The 27,384-nt window shown below is 38.0% G+C and overlaps 1 protein-coding gene across 2 annotated transcripts in view; it reads right to left on the reverse strand.

The window, feature by feature from the left end:
- The window catches only part of BTBD7 (BTB domain containing 7), an 89,055-nt gene that overhangs the window by 48,907 nt on the left and 12,764 nt on the right, over positions 1-27,384 (reverse strand). Inside the window, exons 2-3 of one of the 2 annotated variants that reach the window (XM_010817306.4) lie at positions 8,017-8,204; positions 6,453-7,532 (exon numbers count right to left, since the gene is read on the reverse strand). The exons of the other annotated variant lie outside the window; for it this stretch is intronic. Of the exons in view, the coding sequence (XP_010815608.1) occupies positions 6,453-7,532; positions 8,017-8,098 (1,162 nt within the window). The 5' untranslated portion in view covers positions 8,099-8,204. The remainder of the gene's footprint in view (positions 1-6,452; positions 7,533-8,016; positions 8,205-27,384) is intronic. 2 annotated transcript variants of the gene reach the window in all.

Raw genomic sequence — 27,384 nt, forward strand, 5'->3', positions numbered from 1 at the left:
GGCTTAAACAGAAAAGGAATTTATCTGAAAGGATACTGCGAGCCCAGAGTTGCTGGGAAAGTTGGAGAGCGGGCTCAGAGTACAAACAACAAAGGAAGACTGCGAGTTGAGTACTATAGCACAGAACAGCCCAGCGAGGGCCCCTTGTGGCCTGGGACCCAGGCCAAAACTGCCCCTGGACAGTGAACGCCATCACTGGCGCCACTGACACTGATTCCTCTGCTTTTCCACTAGGTGTTGCTGTTCCCACCGTGCTTCCAGAAAGAATTCTCTACAGTCCCCAAATCTCTGTGCCATCAATGCTCTAGATTCAAAAAGTCTAGGTCACGTGGGGGAGCCCTGACCACAGAGAAGACTGAGAAAACACTGGGAGGCGGGCTCTGTCTTCTATCAAGACCTACGTGGTATGGAACTGCCCAACGCAAAGAAGGAGTTCCTCACTCGGGGCTGCTGAAAAAGTCAAATAACTGACCTGGGAATACTTGTCTATCCAGGAAAGAATGGCCTGCTCAGCACAAAGCCCTCTGTTCTCTGGCTAAGTGCTCGGAAGCAGTCTGAGTGGTGACCTACCCAGCTAGCCCACAATTCCCCCACCCCCAAGCAGTTCAGTCCCAACAGGCTCACAGCTGAGATTGCTCTGAGTTGTTCCTACACCAGTCTGGTTGGCTCCTACAACTAGGCCACAGTGGCCTCTCACTATCATTCTTAGACGTTGTTTTTCACACTGCTCCTGTCTCACCATGCTGATTCCTGGGCTTCAGGTTGGAAGAGCTGGTGTGGCTCACAGCTTCATCCCTTACAAGACTGGGAAAATGCTAGTTATTCATTTTTGAGCCCTGCCATACTCATAGGTTGTCAAGATAACCAAATGAGAGGAAAGTAAAGGCTCCATGTAGACCAAAATTATAAGCATGATCTCATTAATTAACAGCCCTGATAGGTATGATAAATTCCCTAGTTCTTCAGGACCGTGGCCAATCCAGATCTCTCTGGTTCTTCTGGGTACTGATGTCACATCTTTATTATAAAAAATTAATTTTGTAATCAAAGCAATATAGGCTCATAATTTACAAAGTCTTATACTTAGTAGCAATAAAAAGTGTACCCTAAAAGCAAAACCTTCTGCCCTTATCTCTCCTTCACTCAGTCTTGCTTCCCAGAGGCAACTATGCTCAATTTTTTAGTATCTATCTTCTGATATTTATCTCTTTATAATTATAATTTTATAAATTTTATTAAACCAACACTCAGTGTTCAAATCATAATGACTACTTAAATACTACTTACTGCTGAACCAAACTGTATACTAGAATTATATTTTCTTCCATATTTAACTTTAAATTTTCTTGGAAATTATTAATTTCTTCTTTTCTCACTTGCTTCACTTTTAATAAATTAGCAACAGCTAATTTTTCACAAGTGTACCAAAAGATCTGTAATACTTCTTTCAATGTCACTTGTCACTTAATTTTCAAACATTCAGGTAATTGGTCTCTTCCGAGATATCTACTTCTTGGACACTCTCCTCCTCCTCGCCCAGTCTAGACTAGATATCCACTACACCTAATGCACAGCTAGTATCTAGGATTTCCTTTTCTTCTTTCTGGTGTTAGACCCCATTTTTTGGGTCCAACACTTGCTGGTTCTTCGTTTACTTCATCATTTAGTGGAATACATCCTTAGTTGCTTCCTAAGTAGGGGTACAGGGGAGTTAAAATTTTTGAGGCATGACTGGAAAATGCATTTATTTAGCCTGACATTTGACTGACTGTTTGGCTTTGTGTTTAAAACAATTTTCCATCATCTTTTTAAAGGTACATTCAGTTGTTGCTACTGGAAAGTTCAGTATCATTGTTTCCTATTTCTTGTATGGAACTTACCCTTTCACCTCCCAATGATTTTACAATCTTCTCTTTTTCTCTGGTGTTTTCTAGTGACAGGGATGAAATTTTTAAAATATAGAAATCCCTTTAGCTTTGGCAATATTTATTACATTACTCCTTAGATACTGTCTTCTCTTCCATTTTCTCTAGTATATATTCTACAGCTGTTATTTAAGACGCTACAGTTTCTGGATGAATACTCGTTTTCTTATTTGTCTCCACTGTTGTCCATCTCTTTGCTAATCTGTTCTACTTTCCAGATTCCTTCAATTTTCCCTTCTAATCCTCCTACAATTTTCATTTCTAAAAGCTCCTCTTTTCACTTTTATAGCATCCTATGTATGTCTCGTTGTTCAATATTCTTTTATGTAAGGATATTTTGATTCTATTGACGTTTTCTTCTCTCCCTTCATTGTCTGTTTCCTCTAGCATGTGTTCTTATTTCTGTCTCAATCTGCAAGCTTTTCTCAAACATCCAGTGGAAGACTAAGGCAGTTTAACAGCTATTTGGAAGGTCTGTTGCACAAGCAGGCTTGCTGACTGCTGTCTTCCCTGTAGGACATCTGGAAGGCAAACCGGCTTTTTCACTGTATAACTCCTGAGCATCATTTCATCATGAAACCCCAAAGCAGGTCTATATATGCTCTTCATATAGACCACTTCGGCAGCACCAGTTTATTGTCTGCTATCTGTCCAGTTTGGACCAGAGCAGGGAAAGGTAGAGTGTGTAGGCTTTCACATAATTCCACATCTCAATCCTGTGCCTTATCCCCACCCTTCTTTATAGCTATTTCCAGATGTGGAATCTATTTTCCTTTCTTTGAAAATAAATCTCAGGACTCTCGTGTTTAGAAGGGAATTGAGGAGGCAGGTCAGGATTTGCCACCTAGCTGGAAACGACGTCAATGCAAGAACAGACAGGTGGATCACTTAAGCAGAATGAAAAGTGCTAAACCATGTATTCACGGGAGCTTAATAAAGGATAGCACACATGAGTAAGCTGAAGCCTCATTACCTGTTAATTCACCTCCCTAATAGTGATTGCCTACTTCTCTGAATAAAATACATTCTCAGTGTAAGCCAAGAATCCTCCCTTTTATCCACTTGCCAAATTACTCTGGCTGTCTGCCTATACTGCCTCTTTTTATGATGTTCTTAAAACTATTAAATCACCTCTCCACCTTGAAGAGCATATGTTGTCTCAATGTCCTAGCTTCCCTTGATAGAATTTGTCTCCTTTTAAAACTGGGCTTTAATTTTTAAAGTCAAACCTAATTTGGAATAAAAAGGTTAACTGTCATTAGTTCATAAACATTTACTCAGTGCCTATTATGCCCCAGGCACTGGGGATACAAGGATGAGAACAATATGATCTTATACTCAAGCTGCCAGTCTAGTCTCACAGGCTTTCTTAACCAGGAGTCTTCAACTGAATCAAAGAAGACAGAAAATTATTTTGGGGACTATTTTCTTAATTCTCTCCAAAATGGTATGTAACTAGTACCACACTAAATGCAGTGGAGAGATGCTAATTCATTACACGTAATAGATGCCTCAGAGTATTACAGGTTTAGTCTGCTTGCATAACTCTAGTTGAAACCTGAGTGACAAATGGCCAGATACAACAGTCTGATAAATAGTATGCACCAGTTTGCTAGGGATAAAATTACAGTAAAATCTTAAAAACAAGTTACTTAAAAAAAATTTTGCAAACTAGTCTCAATATGGGGTTTAGTCAATATAATAAAAAATTATTTTTTAAAACGTAAAAAGTTAGTTTTAGAAGAGACTGTGGTAGTGAATAATATATACTGTGATGATTTTCATTTAGCATTTAACATTTATTGAATGCTTACTATGTCCTGGGCACTGTTCAGATCAGTTGATATGTATTACTTCCTTTAATCCTCATAATCCTACCTCATAGTGTTACTATTCTTATTTCACAAATGGGAAAACAGGGGCTTAGAGATGACTTACTTTAAGGTTAAACAAGTTAAAACATGATAGTAAAGAATTCAAATCCAGTTTGTCTGGTTTCAGAGCCTGAGATCTTAAGCTTTATGGTATAAAATCCCTCTTCAAGTGACTAGTCTCCTTCCCGTGGGAATGGGGCAAAACTATGCTGGTTGGTTGGTTATATGGTTGGTTATGGTTGGTTATATGGTTGGTTATGGTTGGTTATATATAAACCCTAGTATGAACAGCCTAATGGGTATGGGAGAAAGGTAATGCCTACATGGTGTACAAAAAGCAAAACATCAAGTAACTCAAACTCTGTAGTTTGAAAAATGAAAAATTTGAATTTGAATAATACAGAGTCATGTATATCCAAATTTAAGGGAATATTTGCTTGCTTGTTTTAAGTAGCCAAAATTAAAGTTCTATAAGGAGTGTTGTTTTATAGCCCTAAATGTGCTCCAAAAAATAAAATTTCTAGCTACTGATAAATTATACGTATAAAAATTTAACATAAAAAAAAAAACCACTCTAGATCAAATATTATCCAAGATCCCAAGAGCTAGTTCACCATTTTACTTTCTGTTAAAAACTTAACAACAAAACAAAAAAAACTATACCAAGGGATGCTTTCCCAGTTTTAAAAACAGTAAAGTATACACAATACACTTTGGTTTCTTATTAAATGTTTCAAAAATAAAACCATTTTGAGAAAAGAGTGATATTACACCTTTATGGTAGTGCTGCAAACTGTTTTTCTGTAGAGGCATTTTCTGACAAATTTGGTTTTACAGAGTCAAAGAATGGTAGGGCAAGCTGCTAGGTTATTTTTAATAACATATTTTCCTATAGTCTGATATCTAATGGTCTATTACTCATAGTTTTTGTTTTGAACTAGCAAGAAAATATTTTAATGACATTTTGATTTGGCAATAAAACAAAATTAGTAATATTACTACACAGGAAATAGTAAAATAAGATTTTAAGATTCTTTATGTAATAGAAATCTCAACTTTTTTCACTCATGCTTATCATTGTCTTCCAATAATCTCTTCCATTTTATTACTGACATTGTTATTTAACTGGGGCTTTTATTTTTTTCAAAGTTCTACTGACTTGTTGATTCACCCACACAATACAGATTTTTTTCCAAACTAGAAAAATGTGCTTGCTGCTGCTGCTGCTAAGTCACTTCAGTCATGTCTGACTCTGTGCGACCCCATAGACGGCAGCCCACCAGGCTCCCCCATCCCTGGGATTCTCCAGGCAAGAACACTGGAGTAGGTTGCCATTTCCTTCTCCAATGCATGAAAGTGAAAAGTGAAAGAGAAGTCGCTCAGTCGTGTCTGACTCTTAGCGATCCCATGGACTGCAGCCTACCAGGCTCCTCTGTCCATGGGATTTTCCAGGCAAGAGTAGTGGAGAGTGGGGTGACACTGCCCTCTCCAGAAAAATGTGCTTAGTTTTCCTTATTTAAATATATATCTTTTACCCAAATCATGAATTCTCTGCTAATTTGCAACTTCTAGTGTTCTTTTAGCAAACACTCATCAGCTAAATTTCTGAAGTACCTTCATGTCATATAGCTTGTTTTCTTTTAATATACGATCATAGAAAGCTAAGAGTACATTCTGTGAAGACAGCAAATTCCCTTTCTCTCCCACGGAAGGTCACTTTCCAGCTCTGAAATGTTATGATTCTAATGTTTACCACAAATATACACTAAAAGATATATTCTTCTAGTGTAGCTGTAGTGCAATTATTTGCCTGTAACACAAAAAATGTGTCATTCCAACTTACTAATTTTAGTTTAAATTAAATGAAGGCGGCACATGAGTTTAAGAACAAACTGTGCTTTATACTCCATAAGCTATTGCTTGATGCACAGCTGAACTTGAAAAGATAAGAGAATATTTTAAAAATTTAAGTCAGAAACCTTGCCCAATTCTTTGATTCAAATAAATCTGTATCTAAATGAGACTATCTTCATTTTTGTAATGAACTTTCATTCTTATTCTAAATATTTAAGTATCAATAAGGCACCGAGTATCTATATGAGAATCTAAGTTACCCAACGAGTCTCAGACCAAGAATAACCTTGAAATCTGGCAAACAGGACTAGCTCAAAGCTCAAGAGCAGACAGGGCGGTAGCTGGGTCATTACATATTCTCACATCTATCATCTTACATTAGGGAAGAAAGAGCCTCAAGTCTCATTTATTCTTTTTTTTTTTTTTTTTAATATTTTTTTCATTTATTTGGCTGCACCAGGTCTTAGTTGCAGCATGTGGGATCTAGTTCCCTGACCAGGGATCAAACCTGGGCCCCCTGCTTTGGGAGCTGAGAGCGTTAACCACTGGACCAGCAGGGAAGTCCCTCATTTATTCTTAATCATTAGTTGTGAATGCTTGGTATTAATACCAAATGAAGAGCTACATTAACATTAACCCCCATTCTGTCTCAGATGTCATAACTACAGATTTGAAAAAACTGACTCTGTCACATCCCAAACACTGAAATCATGGAACATACTGGTCGTGCTTTCAATCTGGAAGACAAACGTGCAATTCAAGAGATCAAGATTAAAATTAAAAATCAGAATTTCATTACCTTGTGCAAGCATGTTAAATTCCAAGAACAGTGCTATGTGGTAAAGCTCCATGGCTTCTTCTGCCCTGGTCATGTTTGGCTTCCCTGCGACGAGAGCCTGAACTTCACTGAGACTCCCCACAGAGGGGCTACAGTGCAAAACGGCCAGGTCCACCATGTCAGTATACATACAGTGTAATATCACTTTTGCATATTTTTTTGGTATAATGGACTCATCTAATATAATTCTTGTGGGAGTCCTCAAAGTTCGGTCTGTGATTTCTTCACCAGTCCGTATCCTTCTTTGCAATAAATTTCGAAAAAATGGGGACCGTGCTGAAATAATAGCCTTGTGAGCTTTGAGCTCTTCATCTAAACAGTTCTGATTTCCACCAAAAGCTTCAACCAGTTCAGAGTCTGAAGAAAAACTAAGGACGACATCATAATAGCACATGTAATCAAAGAGTCCACGCATATCTACATCAAGGGAATTTGGTGTTCCAAATTCTTCCCTAAGCTGAACGAGGATATCAACATTTTGAAACCTTGAGTCCTCCATTCCAAACTCTCCCGTGTAAAGGTAGTGGAGCAAAGCAGAAAACATGGGCATATCTATACCAGCTGTATTGATGTCCATGATGATCTCTGCCCCATATTCAGGTGAGGAAGAAAGTAGTGTTTTAAAAAATGGACATCTTGCCGCCAAAATGGCACGATGAACAGGAAAGCAAGTTTCTTGAAATATTAAGTCTACATCAGTACAATACTTGTACTCATAAAGATCGGCCATATCTTTCTGCAATGTCCGGGCTTCTGGTCTAGCCACACTGGCTTGTAAAGAAAGCTCCTTTAAGGCTGAAGTTCCCTCATATTCCTCCACTAATGCATTGACATCTCGAACATCCCACCCAGAGAGGAGTTCTCGCATCTGCTTGGCGTGATCAGCAGACCGATTAGATTTTCGACGCTTGATAAACTTCTTTTTGAGGGTGGCAAGGCCAGAGGTTCTCTTTTTTTTGTCTTGTGGTTTCTCATGGCCATGGTCAAGACTATATAATTTTGATTCACAACCATAGCCTTGCTGAGAATAGGATGATGTCCCTAAGAAGGAAATTAAACAAGTGAAAATTTATTTCTTTTTTCTTAGCAGTCATTTTCAACATTCAATTTAACATACATTTTGTGCTAAAATTTTTACAGACATTTCTGAACCATTCAAGTAAAACTGATTTTTGTTTCTATAAAGGAAGGTTAAAAAGTTCAAGTAACTCATTTTTATATTAAATAAGGAATAGGGAAAAACAGAGCAGATTATTCATTGTAAAAAAATGCTAAATTTCTATGGGCACAATAAATGAAATAAGAAAACAATCAAAGATCAACTGTGCTACAGCAGCTTGGTTAGGATAAGAATCATATAAGCCAGATTTACACCTGGTAGGAAAAAACATGGATGCTGCAGAATTATTATATATATTAACTTTTTCCATAGCTCAACCCTCTTTTCATCCAAAAAGACCACTGAAAACACAATCCTATTTATATCCACAAAAGAAAATGAGGTTAGAAAAACTGAACTGGTTACCTATGAAAGTCTGCTGGGCTTGAGGATTCCCCCCTACTCTCGGGGAGCATGAATGAGGATAGCTAGATGCATTAGCACCCATTTTCTTCAGTCACTCAGGCATTCCATCTGCTGGTTCTTCAGAGTATGATCCCAGAGGCCTTTACGGACTTTCAACCCTGGATCCAGGAGCCTCTTTTCATCCATTTCTTGATATGAAACAAAAATAATTTTACTGTTTCAAATGTATCTCAAATTGCACAGCTAAAAAAGAAAGTTATTGAAAACTTGGCTTTTATTTGCAAATAATAATATACTGTCAAATTCACATGTAAAAATTTCAGAAAATGTAATTAAACAGCTAAATTTGACTTATGTATCAGTGCTACCTGCAATTTTGTGCCAGAAAATGTACCAATTATATACATTCTAAGAAAGCAAAAAGTACCATATCAGATTTATTCAGGCATTTTGCTGAAAGAGGGGGAAGGAAAGATAGTTCAAACTAAATTCTCTCTAGGCTACTTGTTCTGTAACAATTTTGAGGAAATTATAATAAATACAGTGAGAAGACACAAGGAAAAACAAAAACTTTCATCTTTCCTCCTCATAAAAGTCCTGAAATAGAAACACTACTTTCTTTTACCTGATATTATGGCTTAGACAGGATAGGGCAGTACCAGTAACAGATAATTTTAACAATTATAGGATAAATTCCACATTACAGAACCTTAACTCTCAGAGCTGCAAGCTGAAGATATAAGCACAAAAAGAAGAAATTCTAAGAGAGCAGAGTGTTCACAGGATACTTCTAAATCTTTATACCATCCAGATATATAAAATTTATTTGACCAAAAGCAATAATGGTTTAAGAGAAAACACAATTTAAAATCTATTATTGGAACTGTTAGGAAACCAGTCAGTAGGCAGTTAATATGGCCTCATAATGAAGGATGAAATTTTTTAACAGTTAAGAGTTAAACACAAATATCACAAAAACCCTGCTGGAAAATAGAACTATGTCAAGATTCTTGGCATTTATTTTCATTTCTGCTACATAGTGTAACCTTAGGAAATCAAATTTAAGAAAATCACTTAACATCTGTGCTTTCCTTCAATCTTTTCCCACTATAATCATATGGAAGTTCATTTATCTAATAAGCATAGAATTACCTGCCTACAGTGTTCAAGAGGAGACTGGGAAACTCTGCTAACTAGATACTATGAGAAGTAGCAGTAACTTCAATCAAATCATATGCTCACATGTAAATTTAATTTCCTATTTGAAATTTACCTACCATAGAACACAGCACATTAGACTTTTTGTATATATACATTATATATATTATATATAATGTAGAAATATATATGTATATATATAACATATATATTATATATATAATGTAGAAAAGGCAATTTTTTGTGATTCATTTTGAATGCTGTCAATTTTTATAAAATAGAAACTAAATCTGCTTGTGTTAATTTCAGTTCAAACTTCAAAAAACCGTAAGTTTAAATAACGGGCTTCCCTCATGGCTCAGTCAGTAAAGAATCCATCCGCAATGCAGGAGATCACCTGCAATGCAGAAGACCGGGATTCAATCCCTGGGTCAGGAAGATCCCTTGGGGAAGGAAATGGCAAGTCACTCCAGTATTTCTGCCTGGGAAATACCATGGAGAAAGGAGCCTGGTGGGCTATAGTCCATGCGGTCGCAAGAGTCAGAAACGACTTAGCAACTAAACTACCACCACTACCAAAGTCTGATTAATAAATCTTAATTTTTGAATTCCTTAAAAGCTTCAAGATTCTATTGCATTTTTACTGGTTCTTTAGGAGAAAACAGGCTTTCTTAAAAAAATAATACAAATCAACTTGTTTACAAAACAGATTCACAGACATAGAAAACAAATTATGGTTATCAAAGGGGAAGGGGAGGGATAAAGGCTTAACAGATACACACTACTATATACAAAATAGATCAACAACACGGATTTATTCTGTAGCACAGGGAACTATATTCAGTATCTTGTAATAACCTATAATGGAAAGGAATCTGAAGTGTACACCTGGAACTGGCACAATGCTGTCAATCAACTATAAATATTACAACAAAAAAGAAAAAACAGGATCCCGGAAGCCAAGTTTGTGGTCTTATTTTCAAGTCAAGTCCTATTCTCAGTCACTAAAAATTTTTATTTAAAACATAGAAACAGCATCAGCAATCCTATGCAAACAAAGAAGTCTGAAATATACTAAGAAAAAAATCCAGAGTAAAAATATGCAAAATAAAAGCCTTTATCAAAACGAGAAAAAAAAAGATTAAAAAGACGAGCTCTGAATATGGACGTACTGGTGGATGATGGAAAGTGCTGGTAAAGCGTCACTCCTACAGTAGCCCTCTCACTTCCATCTTTACTCATTCTTGAAGTTCCACGTTGCTTCATTTTGTTTTGCTTTTGATTTCTGATGACTGCAGAGTAAACTCACTAACACAGAACAAAGTATGCTGAAGAAGCAAACCAAGAGCGGAGACTTGGGTCCAGATGAAGAAAAGCCGGAGTGTCTACAGAAATGGACAAAGGTAACCTGCTCTCACTCCATCTCATAAATAAGATGAAGTTGACTATTCTCTCATCTGCGTGTGCATGTGCACACATGTGCACACACACGAAAAGTATCTTCATCAGAGAATTTTGCAAAGTTTGCAGGGACAGAAAACATTTTTGCACTGGTCTGAGATTTAAACCAGGCCAAAAATGATTAAAAAAAAAAAAAAAGCTCAATTTTATGATTAGCACAATTAGATACTCTATAAGGTATCCCCAGAAAGGTTAGAAAATCTCACCAGCCCCAATGAAGACAAAAGAACACCCCGCAAACACCAGAGAAGTCATAGCTGAGATACTGATGCTTGGCCATTTGCCACTATAATTAGCACCAGAAGGACAGCTGGGGTCTCTGATGAAGTGACTTGAGATAAAAAAGTCTTCAGGACTTAGGGACAGTGTCTCTTCCTGGCAGCTCCAAGTCAATGGAAATCCCCTTCAAGATGAACTGCTTTGGGTGACATTCATATCTCCTATTAGAGCTCTGATACTAAAGTACATAGGCCTTGGAAAGACTTGATGGGAGAGACTTTTTCTGGATCAGATATAATCCTTAAATCCCTCCTGCGTCCCCAATCCCAAATCCCAGGAGTCACTAAAGTTACTAAAGCCATATTTCTCGAAATTCTCAGGAAACAATTTCTTAGGTAACCAAAAACTCATGCCAAATGGAACACAGTATCTTGTTATTTATTTCTTAATTGAATCTGCTGCCTTTACGCTGGAAGTGAGAGTTAGTCACAGTCTTAAAACTCTTCAGGGATATTTTCATTCTGGGCAAGCTTTGATTGTCTCCTACATAAAACAGGATGAAACGTAACCTTTGGATGATAGACAGGAAAGGGAAAGGGAGGGCCTCAGGGACTGGGAGAGGCCCACAGGATGCAAATGGTCCTAGAAAGCTGATAAATCATTTTCCCAGAATCACCTTTCTGGGAGAGCTCCTGCTAATAGTTGACATGACCAATCTCAATCAGAGGATCCAACTGGCTTAAAATAAGCTTCCGTGATTGTAGCATATCCAACTATGGGAGAAAAAAGTCATGCTGAATGCAACAGAGAAAATTTACAACCCAATGAAAAAGAATTGAAAACGAAAATCAACCTCTCCCCTAAAACCCCCCTCCCCGCAAAATCCCTAGGCCAGCATTTCCAAAGAGTTTTCCCAATGTTTTAGAAAATGCAGAGTTAAACAAAGCTTTACTTTTCCCTACTTCAGAACTTTTTTTAGAATCTTTGAAGTGCGAAGGTGCACTGTGAACCTCCAAAAGGAAGTATTCAGCTTAATCTAAAGGAGCCCTTTTGCCCCACAAAGCAGTAAAACAGACTTGCATAACACACTTGGAAAACTCTGACCTTTGCCATAAAAATATGTTTTTACCTTTTAGGCTGCAGACAGAACAATGAGTGTCAGGTACAGTAAGTCTTGTACCTGAAAGCCTTCAAGTTTGTGAACTTTCAAAGATGCAAATATGTGTTCCATCACCACTAGGCACGAGTGAAACTGTGCCTTGCCTCCCATTTCCTATTGCCATCTATCCTTGGGCTCTACCGTCTCCCGCCTCCTGTCCCTCCACCAGTCGGGACTCTTCTTGCCTGTTCACTTGATGCCAGCCTCTGTATGCCAGCTGTTGTACTGTGCCATTGTGCTTTTCAAGGTACTATACTTTAAGATTAAAAATGCTTTATTTTTGTGTTTGTTTTCTATGTAGTATCTGTGTGAAAAGTATTATAAACCTATTCCATATTCCAGTACAGTACTATATAGCTGATTGTGTCAGTTGGGTACCTAGGTTAACTTTGTTGGACTTAATGAACAAACTGGACTTACAAAGGTGCTTTTACTGCATCTGAGATAGTTCTCTCTCATAACTAATTTATCACTTACATGGGATAAGTACATTTAACGTCTATGAATCTCAGTTTTTATAAACCAAAGTTGAGATGTATGGGCCAGATGTATAAAATAAGTCAAAACAGGGTTCCTAAAATTCACTGAAGTGTAAGACTTATTGATTTGTAAAATGAGGATGGGGAAGGGAGTTATTTCTATATTAAATGTTATTGTTTCAATGAAAAAAAAAAGGGCAACTGAATTTTGAATTTTAAACATGTTTTCCACTTAGTCTGATTATTAGGTATAATTATAGAAGAACAGGAACGTGGGACACATGTGACTGTGAAAAACAATTCATAATTAAGAAGAAATGCAAAACTATAGTAATATTTCACTTCTGTCAGATCTAAGAGGACTACATCATTCAAATCAGGATACGTGAGAGTGAAAAAGGGTACCACCCAGGCCTAAGGAGGCAAAGCTGGATGAATGATAGCTTCTATAGTCAAATCTCACATTTGTAGAGCAGCTAGAAAAAAAGTTTAAAAAGAAAAAAACAAAACCTAAAAGTTAAAAGAATACGATTTCCTATGTCCATTCTCATTCCCAAGCATGTTTTACCCAAAATAACAGCTATCATTTATATACCAAACTCTGTTTAGAGCATTTATATGTATTAAACCCACTTGGTTCTCCAAATACCTCTTAGATAGAACCTTCAGTTCTATCCTCGGACACATAAGAACAACAAAGCAAAAAGACTCTGAACAGTACGTCAGAAGCAGTCAGCAAGACCTTTGCCTTTTGCTGCTGCTAAGTCGCTTCAGTCGTGTCCGACTCTGTGCAACCCCACAGATGGCAGCCCACCAGGCTCCCCCGTCCCTGGGATTCTCCAGGCAAGAACACTGGAGTGGGTTGCCACCTCCTTCTCCAATGCATGAAAGTGCAAAGTGAAAGTGAAGTCACTCAGTTGTGTCCGACCCTGTGCGACCCCATGGACTGCAGCCTACCAGGCTCCTCCGTCTGTGGGATTTTCCAGGCTAGAGTACTGGAGTGGGGTGCCATTGCCTTCTCTGTTGCCTTTTGAAGGCATCTTTAAATAGATAAGATCAAAGTGGAAGGGGGTTTAGACCCTTGTCTGGGTCTCTAGCAGAGGTTAAGTGAGACCCAACAGGGCAAGCTGGACCAGAGCAGCTTGGCTCAGCTATCCCCAACACCAAAGCTTCTGTTGTCTTCTTCTTAGCAATAAACTGTACTCCCCCTAACTAAGGCAGCTCTAGAAGCAGCAGGATAAATTTTCTCTAGCAGGTAGCAATAAGGGCATATAAACAGAGTTTGGAAATGATTATGAAGCCCTCCAAGAACTTGCTCAATCAACTTTTATGGTAAATGGTGCTGTTTGGAACTTTTGTGTTCACAGTAGGAAGACTAGTTTTGAGCCAGGCACACAGTATTTGAGTGAATGAGTGAAATCACTTTTCTAACTGGGGACAACCGTTTTCACTGCTGGTTTAGTGGGCTTCCCTGGTGGCTCAGATGGTAAAGAATCTGCCTGCAAGGCAGGCGATCTGGGTTTGATTCCTGGATTCGGAAGATCCCCTGGAGAAGGAAATGGCAACCCACGCCAGTATTCTCGTCTGGAGAATCCCATGGACAGAGGAGCCTGGCGGCTCCAGTCCATGGGGTCGCAAGAGTAGGACATGACTGAGCAACTAGCACTTAGTGCTGTACAGAGAAGCAGCTCTGGATGATACGGAGAAGGCAATGACAAGTCTGAGTCTAGATAGGAACCTACAGAGGATCAGTAGAGAACTATAGCTGAAATCAGAGAACATGTTCAAAGCAACTGAATTTGAAGAAAAAACATGGAATTTCTCATAAACTTCACTCAAAGACAGTTTAGATTTTCTGACACCAACTCAGTGAATGTTAAAAAGCAAAATACAAGGGCATATTTCTTGTTGATGAGTTTCTCGGGGCTCCCCTGGAAAATCTGGAGAAGAAAGAAAACGTCCTGGTGAAGCTGACAGTGAGCCTGACACTATGGCTACACTCGGAGAAGAAAAGAATAAGAACAAACCAGAAACAGGAACGCAACCCTCAAAGGCCCCCTCATCCAGGGCAGTCTCCATGAGGACATCAAGTGCTTAACTGTAACTTCTGATTATCAGGAGAATCAGCATGTGAATGGTCCTAGGAATTATTCAAGTTCTTATAAATAGGAGGATAATAATGGTTTAGGGGCTGGAGTTAATTTTGTACTAAAATTCTATTTTTCCTCCCATCACCCAGAGTAGAAGAGTCTGAACAGATATGAGGGAAAACCCATTAGTTTATATTTTCAGCCAAGAGTAAGGTATATACAATGTTGCCCTCGCCTTAATAATGATCACTCATGCCATTCTGATAGGCTTCTGCCCATAATACCTCTGATACTCACAGACTCTTTGTTAGGATGTCAAATGAAGAGGTATTTCTCCTAAAAGTCTCCTGAAGTTCATAGTTAGAAACAATCTTGCAGACATAAGTCCTAGTAAAGAAGTAGGAACTTCTCAAACTGTAGGTCTGAGGATGAACAAGTTTTAAGACACCTCCATTATGAAAGACCCCTCTTACAGAGACAACACCACCTCGTAGGTAAAGTGAGAAGTAGAAAGTCAGACAAAACTCTTCCCTTCCTAAGGATTTTATGAGGCCTTTCTTGGATAAATGATAAACTATTTTCCCCTTTCTTTCCTCAACCCCACTGCTTATCCTGTGCTACTTGTAGCTGAAATGCTAGACGAGAATATTACAGTCCAAACAAATTAGACCAGAACACATATTCTAGGTCCTGTTTATGTAATACAAGTCTGCATCTTAAAAACACTATTTTGCATTTGTTTAGGGCATCTATAACAAAACACTAAGACAACCCAGATGAAGCCTTTATCACAGAACACATAGTAAACGCGTACCTAATTGGTGAGGGAGGTGGTGGAAAGGAAGAAGTGGGAAGATGATAAAGTCTACTTTGCAATGTGGTTGGCAATGCTGTGAACCAAGAAGAAACACAGGACAAGCGATTTGTGGGTGACTTGGGAGTAATAAGGATAATGGGCTTGAGGTCCCAGAAAGACATACCAGGGAAGACATAATGCAAACAGAGAATACATTAAAGGAGAAATCTATAAACAAGAGTTTCCTAATACAGTTGACCTTCTGTATCCACAGGTTCTGCATCTGCAGATTGACCCAACTGTAGATAGAAACTGTTAAGAAAAAAAAATTCCAGAAAGTTCCAAAAAGCAAAACTTGAATTGTACACATGTTCTCAACTATTTACATGGCATTTATACTGTATTAGTTATTATAAGTAATCCAGAGATGGTCTCAAGTATATGGGGGATACGTACATGTTATATGCAAGTCCTATGCTATTTTATGTACGGGACTTGAGCATCCACGGATTTCTGTATGTGTGAGGATCCTGTAATCCACCCCCCCGGATACTGAGGGATGACTATGATATTTTCACTGCTCTAGCGGCTTGAATTAGCAAGTTTACAGTGCTTGAATGAAACACTCACATCGTCTACTAAAGAAGTAGGAAAGGCTGCTCTGGAAAAACAGGTAACCGTATCACTTCTACCTGTATTTAGCACTTAATTCTGCCTCAGTACTGCTCTCACCTCAGTACTTCCCCACCTAACATGGAAGTTACTGTAGGGGCAGAAAGTGTCTCGTTTCTGTTTGGGTTGATGTAAACTGGATTTAAGTATTTATGCTTATTATCATATATATTTGTTTGATTTGTGGTTATCTAGCACATTAATCTGGAGAAGGAAATGGCAACCCACTCCAGTATTCTTGCCTGGAGAATCCCAGGGACGGGGGAGCCTGGTGGGCTGCCGTCTATGGGGTCGCACAGAGTCGGACACGACTGAAGTGACTTAGCAGCAGCAGCAGAGGCTTAACACTTGAACATACAATACAGCATTATCTCAATATAATTCATCTACTTTTGATGGAAGGTATCATTTATAAACGTCCTGTCAATGTTTGCAAAAGATAACAAAGAGTCTTAGAACAACAGAAGGACTAATATTATGTGATGCTACTTATATGAGGTATGTAAAGTAGTTAAAGTCACAGAGACAGAAAGAATAATGGGGGTTGCCAGGGGCTGGAGAGCCACTGGTGAAAATGAAAAGGTCTGGAGATGGATGGTGGCGGCTGCACAACAGTGTGAATGTACACTCACAACTGGTTAAAACGGTAAATGCTCTGTTACCTGTATCTTTAATCATAACTTTTGAAAAGTAACTGGAAAAAAGACCCACTAAGACAGGAAAGCAATGACATAAGTTCCCCCTTTTTACATTCTCTAATGACTGTAGCAGAAGTATCTTCTAACAGGGATAAATAGTTCACAAAACACTTTCCCACACATGAAGTCATTTTATTCTCATATCAAGTCTTCAATGTCGAGAGGACAGGTTTCATCCTCTCATCTCTGAATGAGGCAGTTAAGGTAGAAACACAAAGCGACTTATCTAAAGTAAAATACTGGGTTGGCCCCAAAATTTTATCCATATAGTAAAATGGCAAAGCCAAAACTAGATACCAGTCATTCTGATCCCTAATCTAGTGTTTTTCCCCTCAACAAGGAAGCATCTCAAAAGTCCTCGGTCCTGTATCAACCTTTCTGATGGGAACAGCCATGTCTTCCTTATGCTTCTTTACATCTAACTGCACTGTTGATTTTGTTAAGGTTCTTAAACTGTTAAATTTCCTACTTTATCACCCAACTATGGTTAAAGGACAGATCTTAAATTAATCTCTAGTGCTTTGCATTGTTGGTGAACAATAAAAAAGTTTCCTGATTGTGGATTACACTCCATGAATATCAAACCCCTTAGCATGCAAACACCAAAGACAATTACAACTATGGTTTTCTATTTTCACTTCTTATCACTTGTTTTTTCCTCCTGCGCAGCAGTTACTTTTGCAGTTTCTGTAATAAAGGAAAGAAAAACAACAAAAGTAGAGAGACTAGGAAGACAAAGCTCAACAATTACCAATTTGTAGCAGTCTTGTATCACTATATCCCAACCCTCTTTCTACCTAATCTCTCTGGATTATTTAGAAGCAAATTCCAGACAGCATATTATTTCATCTATAAATACTTCCTTATGAATCTCTAGAAGAAAGGATACAAGAGAGCTTGTAGTACTATGATCACATCTAAAATCATGAACAATAATTCCTCAGTACGAACTTCCCAGGACAGTGCTGACATTTCCATCACTGGTTTATTTTTTCTTAAGTTTGTTTGAATCAGGATCCAAATAAGGCCCATGCATTGTGACTGAATGACTATGTCTCTTAAATTTCCTTTAAAAGGTCCCTCCACAGCCCTTTCCCCCTTGCAGTTTTATTTTTATTATTGAAGAAATCAGGTTATTTGGTTGTTTCCCATAGTCTGAATTTGCCAAATGTATCACTATGGTGTACCTTAACATGTTTTTCTGATCCGTGTAATTATAGTAATTGACAGATCTAATAACTTAATCACGGAGAAGGCGATGGCACCCTACTCCAGTACTCTTGCCTGGAAAATCCTATGGATGGAGGAGCCTGGTGGGCTTCAGTCCATGGGGTCTCGAAGAGTCGGACACGACTGAGTGACTTCACTTTCACTTTTCACTTTCATGCACTGGAGAAGGAAATGGCAACCCACTCCAGTGTTCTTGCCTGGAGAATCCCAGGGACGGGGGAGCCTGCTAGGCTGCCGTCTGTGGGGTCGCACACGACTGAAGCGACTTACGAGCAACGAATTAATCATATTTAGGGTCATTTTGGTACTTTTAAAGTTTGTCAAGATTGCTTCACAGGTGGTGATGTTTATTTCCAACATAGGTATCAAATGTCTAGTTCTCATTCTCAGTAATCACCAACTAGAGTTATTAATTCATTAGGGGTTGCAACATGGTAATATTCTATCACTCCTTCTTTATTCATTGGCTAAACACTTTTGTAAGAGAAACTCATCCATCGACAATTCAGTTGTTTGCACAGAAAAGTCAGAATAAATGATTCTTTACCTTTATTTATTAATTTTCTTTGGCTTCAAAATCACTACAGTGACTGCAGCCATGAAATAAAAAGACTCTTGCTTCTTTCAAGGAAAGCTACGACAAACCTAAACAGCATATTAAAAAGCAAAGATATCACTTTTCCAACAAAGGTCTGCATAGTCAAAGTTATAGTTTTTCCAGTAGTCATGTACAGATGTGAGAGTCGGATCATAAAGAAGGTTGATGCCAAAGAATTGATGCTTTTGAAATGTGCTGGAGAAGACTCTTCAGAGTCCCTTGAACTGTAAGAAGATCAAACCAGTCAATCCCAAGGAAATCAACCCTGAATACTCGTTGGAAGGACCATCGTTGAAGCATACTTCGGCCACCTGACGCGAAGCGTCAACTCATTGGAAAAGATCTTGATGCTGGGGAAGACTGAAGGCAAAAGAAAAAGGGGGCAGCAAGGTGGTTAGATAGCATCACCAACTCAACGGACATGAATCTGAGCAAACTCCGGGAGACAGTGAAGGAGAGGGGAGCCTAGGAGTGCTGCAGTCCACGGGGCGGCAAAGTGTCAGGCATGACTTAGCAACTGAACAACTGATTTTCAAAACAATTAACATCCCAGCATTTCTCTAAAGATGATCAGCAAGTTAAAAACAATTATGTGTTCACAGATTTAGACATATTTGGTAGATTTCAATTATTTGTAGTTATCCCTACTGACACTCAGATTGGACAGTGGAAGCTTATTCAAATTAGCTCCCAAGACTTTGTAACCATAGTTAGTTGTCTCAGAGAGCTTCTTTGCTTTCTAGGGTTATACCTTATTCTAGGCATATCTTATCTTTTTCTTATCTTAGACCTGTAATCAGCCATCTATTTAAAGGAGCCCTAATTCCTTTCCTTTCAGTGGGAAATGGTTATTTAGAAACCACAATCTGGGTGCTAAGTGGTGCTGACTGCCTTTTTAGTACACAGAGCTAGGAAATGTCATATACACGTGTATATACATACACATACATACATGAGTATATACTGATGATTCTAATCCAAACTCAGGTTTAGAGAGTTTTCACTTAAATTTTATTAGTTGTACATCTGTTTCTCCTTTCTCGCATGCCAAAACCCTATTTTCAAAGCTCCCTTCGTAACTGTTCTTTTATCTCACAATATACACACAATAGCCAAGACTTAAAATGTTAACACTATCACCAGCAATATGATAAACAAAAATCTTTCTGAGGGGCAATTCTTTTTTACCCTCAGAATTACCCAACTCAAGATACCTATACATTACGATGTACGTAAGTCACTTGCAACAGTCTGCTTTGGGTGATTACATCACTAACTGGAAGTACACTTTTATTTCACTTTTGACTTTTAGGCACTATATTTTTAATTAATGTTGTTATATATGTCTGCAAAATGTTTAGATGAATCTAAAGTCAAAACCATAAAAAAAGACATCCTCAAAGACTAGTTGCTCTCCCTGTCTACTTTAACCTAGTCTCTCCCTATCCCACAGGTAACTTTAATAATATTTTTACATAATACCCTAAATTCCCTCTTTTTTGGCTACTATCCACTGGCTCCCTACTATAAGCAATACTGAAATTGCTAGTATCTTCTTCCTCCTATCTCAATCCTCCAGTATCTAATTTTAAGTAACACATTTATTTACAGTTGGTATCTACAAAGTAATCAGTGAACTTTTCTACTTTTCATATAGTCTTTCCACATATTTGATAATTAAGCTCTATCTATAGAATTTAACAATAAAGTACTACATACTGTCTCTCAATTTTACTTTACCAATAAAATTTTAATGTTCACCACCAATTCAAAATACTAGTTTAAGAGTGTTATTCAGAACACAAGTCCATAATCCTTTATCAGGTAGAAACCTTTGGAGCTAAATATATTCTAAAATTCAGACTCCTTTCCTTCTCTTTCTCCCTCTTTTAAAAGAAAATAATATGGTATATGAAATATTTACTGTATACTATGGAAACACCCCAGAGAAGTTTGTCATATTATCCCGTATTTTGCAAAATTATCATCCCCTATTTTGCAATAAAATACTCCCTGGTGGCTCAGATGGTAAAGCGTCTGTCTACAATGCAGGAGACCTGGGTTCGATCCCTGGGTCGGGAAGATTCCCTGGAGAAGGAAATGGCAACCCACTCCAGTACTCTTGCCTACAAAATCCCATGGACGGAGGAGCCTGGTGCAGGCTACTGCCCATGAGGTCGCAAAGAGTCGGACACGACTGAGCTACTTCACTTTCACATTAAATATTTAGACTAAGCTACGTTACTTCAGGTTAGGTTTTGTTGTCAAATGTATTCAGGTCATATTATCAGTGTTTGCCATTAAATGAGTCTCCCTAAAAAAAAAAAAGGCTTTCAGTACTTTTAGAATTTCAAATTATAAATAAGACATTGTGGACCTGTGGTTAGTAGCTTAAGATCATGTCTAAAAACAGTACCACCAACAAAAAGACAAGTCAGAAAACATTTTTACTCACTTTAAATAAAGATATCTGTTAAACTGCATTTTATTATAAAATTAAATTGTGTTACTGCAAATAGAGATTATTTGTTCGAGTATGGCTTAGGAGCATCTTACTAAGCCCATGTGGCCTTTTTATAATACAACCTATTATAATTTAAAACAGCTTGTTAGTCTCCTGCTGCTACTCTTTTTTTCCTATTAAAAATGAATTCTTAAAAAGGATATTTTTAAAAGTACATCCCATTCCACCAGTCTATGCAACATTCTTTTAAGGATAACAATTAGAATTTTTAAAACTAGAAAATGAGGGGGAAAATGCTGATAAACGAGGTGAGTCTGGTCCTTAGAACTCTCACTATAGTGCAGATTCATACTATATATTCTTGGTATTCTTGATATTTCTCGTTATAAATAATTTCTTAAATAAAATGTCTGCTTTTTAATGCATATTCAGCATTGTCTGAAATATGTTAAGCTGTAGTTTTTCAAATGATTTTAAAAAGATAATCTTCAAGGAATCATGACCGTAGGAGTAATCACAAGGGAAACTACTGATCATCATTCTAAATAGGTTAAGAAAACCAAAACCAGTGAGAGAATGATTCAATGAGATACTAAGTTATTAGAAATAATGTTAAATGTAGCAATTTTCTCATTTATGAAAATTAAATGTACATTTAATCTTTGAAATTATGCATTCAGATGTGCATTAAAATGTAAAATTAATATCAATATTTAAGTAGGTTAGCCAAGAATAGAAAATGGCAAACATTTAGTGAAAATAGTCAATAAAAAACAAAAAGTTGAAGTGAACCATGTTACAAATATTTTACTCCTAGACATCAAGCATGTGAATTATTCTGAATTTAAGCACAATATTTTAGGGGGCTGTTTCCAAATTTGACCATTAGCTACAGGACTTCCATATTATTAACCTAATTATTTATCTCTAAACCCACACATTTCCTTTGCATAAAGAACAATTAGTTTTGCTGAATTTTAAATCCCTAAACAGTTATTCAATGCTTATGTTTAACTGTTGCAGAAAGGGGGATCCCTTCCAGGGCAAGAAAGTGGGCTCGGAAATGAACTGTCCGAGGAGACACATGTGTTGAGCAAGAGATTTTATTGGGAAGGGGCACCCAGGCAGAGAGCAGTAGCGTAAGAGAATCAAGGAGAACTGCTCTGCCATGTGCCTCCCAGTCTTGGGGTTTTATGGTGATGGGATTAATTCCAGGTTGTCTTTGGCTAATCATTCTGACTTACAGTCCTTCCTGCTGACCAACCTGGACAGCATATTAAAAAGCAGAGACATTATTCTGCCAACAAAGGTCCGTCTAGTCAAAGCCATGGTTTTTCCAGTAGTCATGAATGGATGTGAAAGTTGGACTATAAAGAAAGCTGAGTGCCGAAGAATTGATGTTTTTGAATTGTGGAGTTGGAGAAGACTCTTCAAAGTCCCTTGGACTGCAAGGAGATCAAACCAGTCAATCCTAAAGGAAATCGGTCCTGAGTATTCACTGGAAGGACTGATGCTGAAGCCCCAATACTTTGGCCACCTGATGCGAAGATCTGACTCATTTGAAAAGATCCTGATGCTGGGAAAGATTGAAGGCAGGAGAAGAGGACGCAGAGGACGAGATGGTTGGATAGCATCACCAACTCACTGGACATGAGTTTGAGCAAGCTGCGGGAGATGGTGAAGGACAGGGAATCCTGGCGTGCTGTAGCCCACGGAGCTGCAAAGAGTCACTCATGACTGAGCAACTAAACAACAATCTAATTTGAATATAAAACTAATCATGCTATTTGGTGACAGCACATAGGCACTGCCATCAAACAGTGTATACCCACTCCCCTCTTAGTTTTGTTATTTTACAAGGTTAAAATATAATTTTATTTTCTTTATTGAAAATATGGTAACAGTAATTTTTAGCATCTGATTTTTAGTTGTCTATTTCTTTCCCTCCCCAAAAGGGTTTTTGCCTTCTATTACTAGAGTTTGAAAAGTTGAGATTTATACTTTTGACCCTGCATTTTAAAGGTTATAGATCATAATATACAAATAAAATACATGCTAAATCTTCTCAGGCCTACCCACTCCAAAACTTATGTTTCCCCATTCACGTATGAGAATTACACATTTGTTGTTTAAATTGGAAAAAAAAGAAAAACAGGAGAGTGTAACAAACGGCAATTTCCTAAAATCTGCCTCACAAAGACAGCTGATAGCTATTTTGACTTTCTAGCATTTTTTACATAAATCAACTTTAAATAGTTTTAGGTAGGGATATTTTACAAAGAGTTCTATAAAAAGTTATTTTCATTTCATAATATATCAGGGATAGAGAAACACAGACCAATATAAATTTTACTTTATCTTTTAAAACCCCCTAAATATTGTAAACTATCAGGGATAGAGAAACACAGACCAATATAAATTTTACTTTATCTTTTAAAACCCCCTAAATATTGTAAACTAAGATCATGGCATCCGGTCCCATCATTTTATGGGAAATAGATGGGGAAACAGTGGAAACAGTGTCAGACTTTATTTTTTGGGGCTCCAAAATCACTGCAGATGGTGACTGCAGCCATGAAATTAAAAGACGCTTACTCCTTGGAAGAAAAGTTATGACCAACCTAGATAGCATGTTCAAAAGCAGAGACATTACTCTGCCAACAAAGGTCCGGCTAGTCAAGGCTATGGTTTTTTCCTGTGGTCATGTATGGATGTGAGAGCTGGACTGTGAAGAAGCCTGAGCGCCGAAGAATTGATGCTTTTGAACTGTGGTGTTGGAGAAGACTCTTGAGAGTCCCTTGGACTGCAAGGAGAGCCAACCAGTCCATTCTGAAGGAGATCAGCCCTGGGATTTCTTTGGAGGGAATGATGTTGAAGCTGAAACTCCAGTACTTTGGCCACCTCATGCGAAGAGTTGACTCATTGGAAAAGACTCTGATGCTGGGAGGGATTGGGGGCAGGAGGAAAAGGGAATGACAGAGGATGAGATGGCTGAATGGCATCACTGACTCGATGGATGTGAGTCTGAGTGAACTCCGGGAGTTGGTGATGGACAGGGAGGCCTGGCGTGCTGCGATTCATGGGGTCGCAAAGAGTTGGACACGACTGAGCGACTGAACTGAATTGAACTGAAAATATTGTGTCGGAGAAGGCAATGGCACCCCACTCCAGTACTCTTGCCTGGAAAATCCCATGGATGGAGAAGCCTGGAAGGCTGCAGTCCATGGGGTTGCTAGAGTCAGACACGACTGAGCGACTTCACTTTCACTTTTCACTTTCATGCGTTGGAGAAGGAAATGGCAACCCACTCCAGTGTTCTTGCCTGGAGAATCCCAGGGATGGTGGAGCCAGGTGGGCTGCCTTTTATTGGGTCGCACAGAGTTGGACACAACTGAAGCGACTTAGCAGCAGCAAATATTGTGTACATATGCCATAATTTATTTTACCAAAACATATTGAGAATCATTTCTAACTTTTCAATATTATAAACAGTCCTGTAATCCTTTTACCTCTATCTTTAACCACTGTAACTTATGCCATTAGAATAAGTATCAGGAAATAGCATACTGGATAAAAGGGTATATATATTTCTGATGAGGAGATTGGTCAGAAAGTTGCAAATTTACATTCCTACCAACTCTGTGTTAGAACATCAAAACTCTGGTCATTATTAATGTTTGTCAATCTGATGGGGGAAAAATGATCTCATTATTTTAATCTTCATATTAAAAATTATATGAGAAACTGAATTTCAGTGTATTTATTAGTCTCTTTATAATCTTTGGGTATTATTCTATGTAGCTGTTCTTTTTATTAATTTGTGACACTTTTTAATATTAAAATATCAAGGCAGAATATTTATATTAGCCTTTTAAAACTATGATGGCTTTTATCATAAGTGTTTAAATTTTTTATACAGTCACTTTTTTCAAACTTTTCTTTTTGTAACATCTGGGTTTCACATTCCCTGCTGTAAATGTTTTTACATCACATACAAAAAAGTTCTCTTAATTTTTGTTGTCTTCTCCAAATTAGATTATGTAGGTAAACACTCCTCAAACACAGCAGAAAGCTGACATTAGATAAAGAGTTTTACAGCACAGCTATTATTAAGTAATTCAGTGTGCTAATTTTAAGAAATTAATTCCTAATATGAAGATAATAAAATTAATTGGTGTTGCCTGGAAACAAAATGGATATTTTTTTCAGTATTTTATTTTATTTTTTATTGTCAGAGTTTTACATCTGTATTGATCCTATGAGTTATATAGCTATTTCATTTTTAATGTAACTTATTTATTTTAATTAGAGGCTATTCAGATTAACAGGAGGATGCTTTTGGGGAGAAGAAACCTAATTAGTCCTATCTACTCATATGCTGTTTGCTAAAGACATCTGGACACCCAGCGTCGCATCTTCCCTCATCTTTCTCCACTGTAACAAGGTGGTTCACCAATCCCACTGCAAACCACTCAGACTAACTCACAGTTCAGTATCTTCCTTGGATTGTCACAAATCAATCTTGGTCTCTGCTTCCAGTCTAACCAACAATGAATTAATTCCAGCACACCAACAATGAATTAATCTAACAGAGGTTCAATCAAACATATACAATAAGTACGAACTCCTGGCCGCAAATCCTAACTATGTAAAGTATTTTACACTTAAAAGTGCCAACTATGTGCCCTATGTTAAGTATTGATGGTTATAGTTATGAACAAAATATCTTGGTTCTCATATTGCTTACAATCAAGTGATAAAAATGGACATTTAAACAATCTGTTGTTGCTGTTTAGTCCATAAGCGATGTCCAACTCTTTGCCACCCCACGGACTGTAGCATGCTAGGCTTCCCTGTTCCTTCACTATCTCCCACAGTTTGCTCAAACTCATGTTCACTGAGTTGGTGATGCCATCCACCCCTCTCATTCTCTGTCGCCCCCCTTCTCCTCCTACCCTCAATCTTTCCCAGCATCAGGGTCTTTTCAAATGAGTTGACTCTTTGCACCAGGCAGCCAAAGTACTGAAGCTTCAGCATCAGTCCTTCCAATGAACATTCAGGGCTGACTTTCTTTAGGATTGACTGGTTTGATCTCCTTGCAGTCCAAGGGACTCTCAAGAGTCTTCTCCAGCGCAATCTGAAAGCGTCTATTCTTCAGCACTCAGCCTTCTTTATGGTCCAACTCTCACTTCTGTACATGACTACTGGAAAAACCGTACCTTTGGCTATACAGACCTTTTTTAGCAAAACGATGTCTCTGCTTTTTAATATGCTGTCTAGGTTTGGCATAACTTTCCTTCCAAGGAGCAAACATCTTTTAATTTCATGGCTGTAGTCACTATTGGCCGTGATTTTTGAGCCCAAGAAAATAAAATCTGTCACTGTTGCCACTTTTTCCCCTTCTATTTGCCATGAAGTGATGGGACTGGATGACATGATCTTAGATTTTTGAATGCAGAGTTTTAAGCCAGTTTTTTCACTTTCCTCTTTCAGTGTCATCAAGAGGCTCTTTTTTTCTGCCATTAGGGTGATATCATCTGTATATCTGAGGTTGTTGATTTTTTTTTCTACTTTAAAAAATTAATTTATTTAAATTGGAGGCTAATTGCTTTACAATATTGTAGTGGTTTTTGCCAAACATCAACATGAATCAGCCACGGGTGCACATGTGTTCCCTATCCAGAAACCCCCTCCCACCTCCCTCCCCATCCCACCCCCCAGGGTCATCCCAGTGCACAAGCCCTGAGCACCCTGTCTCATGCGTTGAATCTGGACCTGGACCGGCGATCCGCTTCACATATGATAATATATACGTTTCAATGCTATCCTCTCAAATCATCCCATCCTCGCCTTCTCCCACAGAGTCCAAAAAACTGCTCTTTACACCTGTGTCTCTTTTGCTGTCTCGCATATAGGGTCATTGTTACCATCTTTCTAAATGGTTGTTGATATTTCTCCCAGCAATCCTGACTCCAGCTTGTGCTTCATCCAGCTGGGCACCTTGCATAATGTACTCTGCATGTAAATTAAATAAGCAGAGTGACAATATACAGCCTTGTCATACTCCTTTCCCAGTTTTGAACTAGCCTGTTCCATGTAAGGCTGTAACTGTTGCTTCTTGACCGGCATACAGTTTCTCAGGAGATAAATAAGGTCATCTGGCATTCCCACCTCTTTAAGAACTTTCCACAGTTTGTTGTGTTCCACATAGTCAAAGGCTTTAGCAAAGTCAATGAAACCGAAGTAGGTGTTTTTCTGGAATTCCCTTGCTTTCCCTATGATCCAACAAATGTTGGCAATTTGATCTCTGGTTCTTCTGCCTTTTCTAAATGCAGTCTGTACAT

The sequence above is a fragment of the Bos taurus genome, chromosome 21 (assembly GCF_002263795.3).
Source record: "Bos taurus isolate L1 Dominette 01449 registration number 42190680 breed Hereford chromosome 21, ARS-UCD2.0, whole genome shotgun sequence".
Classification (NCBI taxonomy): domain Eukaryota; kingdom Metazoa; phylum Chordata; class Mammalia; order Artiodactyla; family Bovidae; genus Bos; species Bos taurus.